The 11,119-nt window shown below is 31.7% G+C and overlaps 1 protein-coding gene across 1 annotated transcript; it reads right to left on the bottom strand.

Moving 5' to 3' along the window:
- Nucleotides 1-245: 245 nt before the first annotated feature.
- On the bottom strand, nucleotides 246-5,060 carry LOC107816896 (tonoplast dicarboxylate transporter-like). The gene is made up of 6 exons (XM_016642644.2): nucleotides 4,457-5,060; nucleotides 2,714-3,206; nucleotides 2,090-2,133; nucleotides 1,894-1,989; nucleotides 752-1,265; nucleotides 246-586 (listed from the first exon to the last, which is right to left on the bottom strand). Exons 1-6 carry the CDS (start codon nucleotides 4,868-4,870, stop codon nucleotides 519-521), a joined length of 1,629 nt encoding a protein of 542 aa, XP_016498130.2. The 5' UTR covers nucleotides 4,871-5,060; the 3' UTR covers nucleotides 246-518.
- Nucleotides 5,061-11,119: the final 6,059 nt, after the last annotated feature.

Genomic DNA, 11,119 nt, shown 5'->3' with positions numbered 1-11,119 from the left:
ACTCTCGTCCTCGCCATAAAATCAATATGAATGGCATGGCATCACATTTTTTCAGCTACCAAATGTAAATAGTTTCTGGCGCGGGCTAAAAGTGATAATACCCCATAAAAGTTCCGAGTTAATTATGAAAGATCCTAGGAGTATCTCGACTGTCCTAAATTTTAACTACAAAAGTTAAATATGGAATGTAATTCCATATTTCTTGGAACACAAAAAGTCTATACAATTACTACAATCCAACAAGAAAAAGAAAATATCGAATATGTATAACAAAATATAATATATTCAACAACTCCCCCTCCTGTGCCACGATGATTCCTCTAGAGATATTTCTTCTAGATACAATGGAAAATTCAAAAAAAAAAAAAACAAAACAAAATATTCTGATATCGAGATGATTGTATAAATATATTTACATCGTCCGTACATAGAACTTAAAATCCTTTCTCAATTGGTCTGAAATCACCAAAGCCAAAGGTTGGTGTCCTCTTGCCTTATGCATTCCTCTATCCAAAGAACTAGCCACACCAACGCAAATAATTCCTTGATACATTTAAAGGTTTATCTGTTCCAAAAACAATAGGCGCTGAAACACAAAAAAAGAAACGGTTATTTTCACATACAATATAATATTAGCGTCACAAAACTATATATCTTTTGTCACATTAGAGTAACTTAATTTATCGTTGCTTATTATAATACTAGTAAATTTGCAAATATAATAACTAAGAAAATATTAAGGAAACTTTACCAAGGGTAGGCATCAAGAAGGAGAGAGCAGCAATTCCAGCAACTTTCAAAGGGAGTCCAGTTTGTATCATGTCTTTAACCTCAATATGACCAGTAGTAAACCCTATAACATTCGAAGGCGTTGATGTGGGGAGCAAGAAAGCAAATTGTGCGCCAATGGCGCCCGGGATCATAAGAAGAAGAGGATGAACATGCATAGTTTCAGCAATCTGGATTAGCAAAGGAACTATAACAGTTGTTGTTGCATTATTTGATGTGATAAACTCAGTGAGAATTGCACTTATTAAACAAACTGCTGGTGCAATGGCTAAGTATGGTGTTTTTGCTAAGAAATCTAGGGATTTTGTTAGTATATCAGCAAGTCCACTTGACCTAATTCCATCAGCTATTGCAAAACCTGCTCCTAGTAGGAGAATTATGTTCCATGGCAATTTCTTGCATTTGTTCCAATCCATTAGCTTCTCTCCTGGCTGCTTCTTGTTTGGAATTATGAATAATAAAGTTGCCATCATCACCTACAATGAAAAAATTCCAGCATAATACAGTCAAACCTCTCTATAACAGCCTCGTTTGTTCCGATATTTTTTGGCTGCTATAGTGAGGTGTTGTTATAAAGGACATATATTATAACATAACATAAAAGCCGATTCCGAAAAACTTGGCTTTTATAGTGAATGACTGTTATATAAAAATATTGTTATTAAGATGTCTAACAATATTATTTTTGTAGGCAAGCATAAGCGGATCCAGAATTTGAAGTTTATGGGTTCAAATTCAGAATTTTACCATATCGCATCTAATTTACTGGGTTCAAAATCTATTTTTGCACCTATTTAGCTGAATTTTTAACATATATACATGACCGAAGTTACTGGGTTCAGGTGAACCCATAACTTCTTCATTGGCTCCGCCCCTTTAGGCAAGAAAATATTATGTAATATATAGGAACCATCAAATTATTTTAAGAAAATTTATTTTTAGTTTAAGAAACCAATACTTTAGAACAACAATCAACAAAACAAAAGCAATATTTTGCTGGGATTATTCAGGAAATCCTAAGAAAGATTAATGAAAAATGTTTATATATAGATTTATTTTGTTAATTGTAATTAGTGGTATAATATAATTTAGTGTAGTGCTTACACTAACAGTTCCATCACCAGCACGCCCATTGAAGAAGGATCCCCATCCAGGAATATCATCAGTAATACTTCTTGTCATCCACAACACTATTAAAATCTATAACAACAAAATCAAATTAAATTAGTCACATAATTAAATTTAAGCACAAATAATGTGGATTATATTAAGGAGTAACTAAAAATGGTAGTAAACGCACCGAAAAAACTGATAAAACCATCTTTTCAGCAAAGGCCATGGGACCTACACAGCACAATAGGGGGTCCAAACCATTAGAATCTGTCTAATATAATTGCAGACAACATCTATCTAATATTCAACATCTATTATGGCACAAATAAAAATATGTGGCGTAAGTGAATCCTATAATAACCATGAAATTTCAATTGGACCACTTGTTGATGACGTATTCTTTTAAGATATCTGAAAATTGACCACTGAAATGATTGGAGTACAGAAAAATATAATCTTGAAATTAAAGATATAGGCTTCAATTCTATCTCTACACGTGTCAGTCACATATAAGTTCATAACATTCAAAGCTTAGAGTAACTTTTAAAAGGGAAATGAGCTTATTATATGTACACATTTTAAATGGTTTTAACACATGTGACATGTATATATAGTTTTTCAAGATTGAAAATAATCGGTTCAATTCAGCCTAGAGAATTCGTCCTCGATTGCATCTGTCTATAATTTGAAGGATGAATTGGGAATTAAGGAGAAAGATTTAATACAAAAAATTGAGAATAATTTAGAAAACAAATTAAGGAGGAGATTGTGTGTAATTAAAAAGATAAATATAAGGATTTAGATGAAGTACCTAGCAAATCAAGCTCCCTTTTCAAATGAGATTTGTCCAAATAAGCAGAAAGAGACCTACTTGATCCCTTCCTACAATACAATAAGCAAAGAATACCCCACAAGGCAAAGAAAATCACCAAAGCCAAAGGAAAACCAAAGAAGAACCAAGTGCTGAAACTTATAGGTTTTTCTTGAGGAAAATAACTCTTCCACAATCCCACCAATATCAAATTGACACCTGTCCCTGTTAATGTACTCATTCCTCCAATTGATGCAGAGTATATAACCCCTAAAATAACTGCTTTACAGAAGTTAGTCACAAGCTGATCGGAATATTCCGGCTGGCTCCGGTTAACCGACGGCAACCGTTGCAAGATTCCGGTAGCCACCGGCATCATCATTACTGTTGCCGCCACGTTGTGCATCCACATGCTGACGAAGAAAGTGGTGCTACAGATCCCAAGAAGAAGAAGTGGTGGATTCAATGGATTCCCACAGAACAAAAGAGTTATCTGCATGGCCCATGCACGTCAATTTTTGTCAATAATAATTCAACTATATACAACTCCCCCTTTTTTTATTTAGTTGATATAGTTTGACTTGACAAAAAATTTTAAATTTTTTTTTTTTTAACATGTGGTCCTAAAAGTTTAAAGGATAAATGCTTTGTGGGGTCATGCATTTGATGCTATAAAAACTTCTCATTAAAGATAAAGTAGGTAAAATAAAAAGTTTAAAGTTAAATTATTTTCAAATATAATTTTTTTTTTTAAAATGAACTAATAAGAAAAGTATCTCATATAAACTGAAACGAAAGGAGTACTAGATAGAGAAGTGTCACTACTCACCATATTCATTAAACTCAGTATTTTATGTGGACAATATTAAAAGTTATACGTAAATATTTAATTAAGAACGCATAATTTTAAAAAATATAATATGTTTAGAATAAAATTTTAAAGGTTGAACGTAACAAATAAAACTCGCCTTTGCTTATAGTAGCGTACATAGTTAAACTTTATATAAAGAAAATAATAGGCCAAAGTAGATATTGGCATTGAAAATGAGTAATAATGGTAAAATGTCAAAAAGAGAAAAACAACAACAGATAATTGCTGAAATCTAGTAAAGATAGCTATAGCTATATCATTTATATTCATATATTGGCATTAATAAATAGGAAGAAACTTGTTAAAGAGGAATTTGATGGTAAGAACAAAGAAGTACTCCTAAATGTTTCTTTAACAATTTTTTGTAGTAGTTGAATAAATAAATAACTAAATATAAGGTAAGTATCGACATCTATAAACAAGTTTTGATCGATTAACAACTATACACGAATTTATTTTTAAGAAGATCCAAACATTATACTTTTAAAATTTATTTAATTTGTTATACAATAATTTTTAACATCCGTACTTGGATGAAGACCAAAGGACAAATCTGTCAAATTGTATTTTATTTATATTTATTTTAGATAGGTTTAAAGAATGGTTACAATAAAATCAAAATAAATGAGGTATGCGTGATATCGTAAACCACAAGGAAGGTTAGTGCTATAGGGCGAAAACTGGAGGGTGGTCTTTGAAATTATTCGTATTTTTAAGGTTTATTAATTACTCCCTTAATTTATAATATATACTTTATTTTAATTTATCAGTCGACTATAGTGAATTAGTATAGTTTCGTGTATAGGATTCGGATAAATTTCTTCAATAAAACAACAAAATTCAACAAGGAATAGAAGAATATAATTACTCACGTTTAAGGCCAATCTTCTGTGTATATTATAATGTTCAACAGCAAGAGCAAGTATAAAACTCCCAAGCACAAGAGCAATAACATCATCCATATAAGAATGAGCAACGTCGTCGGCCGACGAAATTCCGAACAACGGGAAGAGAAACAGCGGCGACATGGAAGTTATCGGCATCGGCACCGCCTCCGTCAACCACCACGTGAAAATCCAAGCAAGAACTCCGAGCATATTAGTGCTAGTCGCCGGAGCATCATTCATTTTCACAAATAAGCAAATAATTATACATAGTAAAGGTCCTAAAAGGGTAAAGAAATTCTTAAGTGAAAAGATGGAGTGAATAAATGTATTCATACTTTGTGACCTATGGATTGGAAGAAGAGGTGTTTTTTGGTCATTATTAGTCTCATCTCCATTCATTTTGGAAGATTAGAATAATATAATCAAAGAGGAAAGAAGAAAGTGAAAAGTAAGGTTTGGTTGAGAAGTTTACAATGAAAATGCTAATGAAGTACGATGTATATATAGTTGCACATGTTTTGTCTTTTAATATTGGAAAAATAGGATCGGAAGATAAGGTTTATTTTTGCTTTTCTTTTTTTGTTATTTTATTTGTTCCAAGATTCCTACTTAATGATTAATGAAGGTATATAACACATTTGTGATGTGTTTGTACACACTAGGATTGTTTATTTGTTTACAATAAGTAAATGTGAATAATGTAGTTTTTTCCCCCCGTACATTTTTGACTTATATATACTTTAAACTCTTAGGAACGAGTATCCCTACAGATAATTGACGTATTTAACATATGATTAAGCTAAACTTGACACGTAGATCAAGCTTTTGTTGTTTGTAAAAGTTAGGAACTTTCCTTTTTGACTTTTCCTATTGCAATATTTGCACTCTTCAATCAATTCTTCGTCCATAAGTATAGTGGGGTAGCTCTTGGGACCCACGACGAGAATATGGGGTATATGGTGTGCCACGTCATACTTGAATATATGACATGGCATGTGGTGTTTAATAATTTTGGCCTCCTCAATTAGACAATAACAAGTGGCTGCCTCTTATCCATGAGCTGACTATGGTCAAATCATTGTCAATTTATCATATAACTAAATGCAATGCCATTTCTTTTTACATATTTGAATTTTGAAATGGAATGTTTTGCATAAGAAAAAGATAAATAATTAAATATCAATAAGCAATATTGGTATTTAAAAAATATCTTGCACATGAATAACTTTATTTTGTTGCAAAATTCATCTACTATAAAAAATAAAAAAATGGCTCCATTAGATATATGTTACTAGAATGTATCGCAAAAATGTATTAGAGAAATACGTTAAGACATACTTCCCCTATTGACAATTTTTAAGTAAACTCCTTCTTCAATTTCTTGTTAGAAGTTTCATATTACAATCATAAGTAAATAATATAGTGATAAACAAGAGTTTATAATAATTTTCATTCACTTGGCAAAAAAAATAATAATATTACTATAAGTTAATACCGGAGTATGATCCTTATAAACCATCGAGTTTTAATTTAAATATATTAAATCACAGTTCGTTATAACATTCAAAATCAGCTTTAGAATCATTTTTAGCAGTTCAAATGTGAGATATTTAAAACTATTTTCAAGAAAAAATTATTTAACTTGATAAATACTTTTTAAATAAAAATGAGTTTTAGATATGATCTAAATCTTGAAAATGATCTCATGAGTTGATGATTGACTATTTGAGCATAGTTAAGGTTAAATAATGTTGGCAGTTAGAAGATTTTACAAGTGGCTGCTCCTTATTCAGAAATGAGTGGCTATATACATCTCAAAAGGCCAAACTCCTAGTGACACGGACTCATCCCCCAACAGAAATGGGATAGAAATATGAGTCATTTTCACAATAAACATTATTTATATTTAATGTATTAACTGCTTTTATTTATAATTATAATTATAATGTTACACACAGATAGTTTCAAAATTAAATAAAGGAGGAGGGGAGCGTTGCAGTAAGATGATACTTGCATTTCCACCTTTTGTTTTTCGGTTGCCTACTTGCATTTCAAGCTTTCTCCCGTCTAGGTTTAGCATTTTTGGTTTTCATCTTTTTTTTAATTATATTATAATATTTTTACTTTTGTATTTGTTCATACCTTAATTAAAAATATTACAGTCTATGACTTTATGCATTAGTCAATGTTCGAGCCGAACAAATCGAAGTTAACAGACCGAATAAATCAAAATAGAAACGAGAAAATTTGAACCATACCGAATTTAATTAGGTATGGTATTGGTATAACATTTTAAGAAATCGAATACCGAAATATCTAAATATCGTACTGTACCGACCGACGAACACCCCTAACCTCTTATACCTTTAAATTTTGGGTCCGCCATCACCTTGACCTTATGTGTAGGCATACAACTGACCTCAATTAGTTTGGGAATATGACATAATTATTGATTCATAGATTTTTTACTTGTTGTATTTTTGATTTGGCAATGACATCACTACTTTTTTTTTTTCTTTTAACATATCCTAGTAATCATTCTGAAGAAATGACGATTAGTTGGATATAACACAAAGTTATCCATCCGACTCATCCATAGTTATCATTAGTAGTTTTGAATTGTATAATTTATCTTTTGCCGGACTCAGCTTCTAATTGCCTTCTTTCCCAGGCTTACTAGCTTATTTCCTAATTTGTGTTCCATTTAGCTAATTTTTTGGTTTTTATATTTGGTTGACTATAAATAAATTTATCTCATTGAAATTGCTATATCATCTAAATTTAGTTAATTTGTGTACATCGTACCTTCGATGTTTATCTGATCGTATTGACCCATATACATCTGAATGAGTCAGTTTAAAAAAAGAAGAAGCTTGGATTACTAACAAGTAGGCCATGTTTAATTTTGAAATTTCACCTAAATTAATAGAGATTTTTTTGTTTAAATTAAATTTATTAATCACTGTGAAATGGTTGACTATCATAATAAGAAAGCAAAATCTCTATCTTCAGTTATTTTAGGGGATGAATTGTTCTATCAATCATGAAACAATCACTTATTTTAATTATATAAAAAATAATAGTCAAAACCCAAAAGTTCCTTACTAAAGGATGAATAAATTTCTTTTTCCAAGTACTGATGTTTATGTAGATAAAAATCTCTGTCTATATTCTCCAAAAAATCTGAAACTAAAAATTTGAAAGATTTTTGTGAATCTAAATGATAGGGGTGTACGCGGGTCTGCGGGTCTGGTTGGTTCGAATATTTTAATTACTAAACCAAACCAATTATATCGAGTTATTAAATCTAAATACCAAACCAAGCTAATAAAAGTCGGGGTTTTTAATCTCAGTTTTTCGATTTTTTGGGTTTTTTCGTTTTTTTTTTCTTCATAAAGTCTTCATAGCACAAAACGTAAAATTTGTACTCCAAATATTTCTTTAATCCTAATAAGACAGAACTATATAAGGTGTTTTCAATAAAATAACATAAATATGAGATGAGTCATGGTATTGTACTAAAATATTCAACAATAAAAATAATAAAATCGCATAAAATAAATATTATTAATAAACCATAATAAAAACAAACATAATTTAAAATTATGACTAATAAGTACTATTATTTACGTGACTAGCCACTAAAAGAAAAATAAGTTATACATTTTATCTAAACCATGGAAAAACTAAAAAAAATAGATATCCAACATTATTTTCATTGATAATACAATTGAATTGAATGTCTTTTATTAGTATTAGTATTGATTTGATTTTGGTTTAGGATTTATTTGAGTTACTAAAATTCATGGACTATAAAACTTATTGGAACATCCAAAAATTATAACTCCAAACTTTGAAATAATACGTTAAAAGATAAAACTATGAAAAAGGTTAAGAAATATTTATAAACTACACTACCATAAATATATCTATGTATTAAATATATTTAAAACTTCTATACTTGGGTTGGTTTGGTTTTGGTTTGACTTTTTTTAGTTAAAACCAAATATGGTCGGGTTTTGTTTTCTAACACCAAACCATAGTCGGTTTTTTTTTCTCGATTTGACTCGAATTATCGGGTTGGTGCAGTTTGTCGGTTTCATTTGTACACCCCTACTAAATGCCATATGTTTGAATATAAAACATACAGTTTGGTGAAATAAGAATATAATCACCTGGTCATTATTTTCCTGAAAATGATCTGTTTGTTTGTAGTTTTTGATATTAAAAGATGTTTTAATTTGTTGCCTGTTGCGTCCTTCAGAACATATATGCACCATACAATTGTGGGGTCTATTTGCATGTAAGAGAAAATTTGTGGACCAAATTAATAAGACTTCCAAAGTATAACTAGATGCGACGCAGCGACGTGTGTAGTGGTGGGTATAAAACAAAAAAACTCCAATCCAGTCCATTGGTGTACCGCTAAGGGCAAATACGCCCTCTACTTTCTGAATTGACCTTTCTTTAGTATGACCACAAATAAACTTCAATCTCATAACACTTTCCAGATATCTCACGACCTCATACTTCTCTAGAGAAGCCAGGTGCGGAGCTACAATATTAGTTATGAGTTCGAAAGAAAACATTAATAGTTTTTGTTTAGAAAATTTATTAAATGTGTATAAAACTTTAAAATTACAAACCTACTAACCAAAACGAGCTATGAGTTTGATGACAATTTTAAATTCACAAATTTTAAATTCCGATTCCGTCTCGGTGAAAAAATCCATTATGTGAGTTCCTTTCTTCTTCTTTTTTCTCCTTCCATCCCATATCATGATATTTTCCTATAGCTCCAAAGTAATCTTTATAACAATAGTCACTCGAAATTGCTATATCCAAACGCATGACTCATGTACTTTGAAATGGTCTGTCACTACAATCTAGATATGTATGTTCACCTCAATTTATAACTTAATCTTAATAAAATAATATGATTTGTTGTAACATCAAGAGTAAGTAAATTTATTTATATAACAGTTCATATGGTTCCTATTCGTTGCTTGTTGTTTAACTTAACATAGATCTGGTGTTGTATCAACTAGTGAAATTCTATTATTAGTGACCAAGATAAACTTTAATTTTGACATGAATGACGAAGTTTAGGTCAACTTAATGTAGCTTTCAGACTTTAGATAACCTTCAGCAATATGATTCAGTGTCCGTGGAGGAATAACCCAAAAAATCTAATGGACTGTGATATAGGCCCAATATATTCTCATTAGATTAGTCTAGTAAAAATAGCACGGGTTAACCAGTTTTCGGAGTGGTAATTCAAAAATAGCCAGCGTTTGCAAAGTCATTGAAAAATAACCACTATTTTACTGCAATACGGACCGGTCCAACATAATATACTGGAGATTGATGCACCTGTGTATGAACTTCCAGCATATTATGCTGGAACTCCAACACGCGGAAAGTTCCAGCATAATATACTAGAGATTGGAGCACCTGTGTATGAACTTCCAGCATATTATGTTGGACCGATATATTATACTGGAACTCCAGTATATTATGCTGGAATATTTTTCTGATTTGAACAGTATTTTTCAGATTTATCTTTACATGAAAAGTGACTAAATTTCGATTACTTTTGAAACTGTGGCTATTTTTTAATTACCACTTGTAAATCTGACTATTTTTGAATTTCTCCCATTAGTCTACTGAATCTATGTTTCGAAATAAATTGTAAGGTGATTTGCACAAATAAGATTATTTGGTGCCCCCATTTAATCTTCGACCCCATTAAAAATGACTCGAGAAAATAGCCTAAGACCAAATTTTAAAATACATATAAAATGCCAAAAAAAAAAAAAGATCATGTTGAAACCATGATTATTGTTCATTAGGCCATTTCTGATGAGCCCACAAATTTGTAGGCGATTCATGACCCGTCGCCCGAATTCATGAAGATGACATGGACATTAGCATACACAAATCCGAAATCGTCATAAATTCCTCTTTTATGGCCCTAAAATGCTAAAGGAACAATCTGCCGGCCTAAGGAACAATTTGTCGGTCCGTCCGAACCCGTATCACCTAAAATTTTGCCGGCCCATCAAAAACGGCATAACAAAAAAATAATCATCGCTCCGCTATTACCGTTCCTCATTTTTTGGCGTTTTAGGGCCATAAAACTGGAATTTCGCTCGATTATGTGATTTTCGTGTGCTATAACCTACGCCTTCCGCATGGACCCGCACCCCCGGACTAGCATTGCCAAATTTATTTTCGGGCCATCAAAAATGACCTAAAGAACAAAAGTCACTGCCCCTCATGACCGTTCCTTATTTTATGCGTTTCAGGGCCATAAAGCTGGAATTCCACCCTATTTTCCTAATTTTCGTGTGTTATAGCCCTTGCCTTCAGTATGGGCCCGGGCCTCCGAACCCGGATTGTGTAAAAAAATTTCGGGCCATCAAAAATGACCTAAAGAACAATAGTCACCGCTCCGCCATGACCGTTCCTCATTTTTTGGTGTTTTAGAACCAGAAAAATAAAATTCCGCCGATTCCCTGATTTTCGTGTGCAATAACCCACGCCATTCGCATGGGCCTAGGCCCCGGGACCTGGATCACCGACTCATCCCTCCATGATCGTTCCTCGTTCTTTTGCGTTTTAGGGCCATAAAATTATAATTCCGTC

Source organism: Nicotiana tabacum, chromosome 11 (assembly GCF_000715075.1).
Source record: "Nicotiana tabacum cultivar K326 chromosome 11, ASM71507v2, whole genome shotgun sequence".
Taxonomy (NCBI): Eukaryota; Viridiplantae; Streptophyta; class Magnoliopsida; order Solanales; family Solanaceae; genus Nicotiana; species Nicotiana tabacum.
The sequence above is the reverse complement of the archived record's forward strand: the minus strand, read 5'-3'. Positions and strand labels throughout refer to the sequence as shown.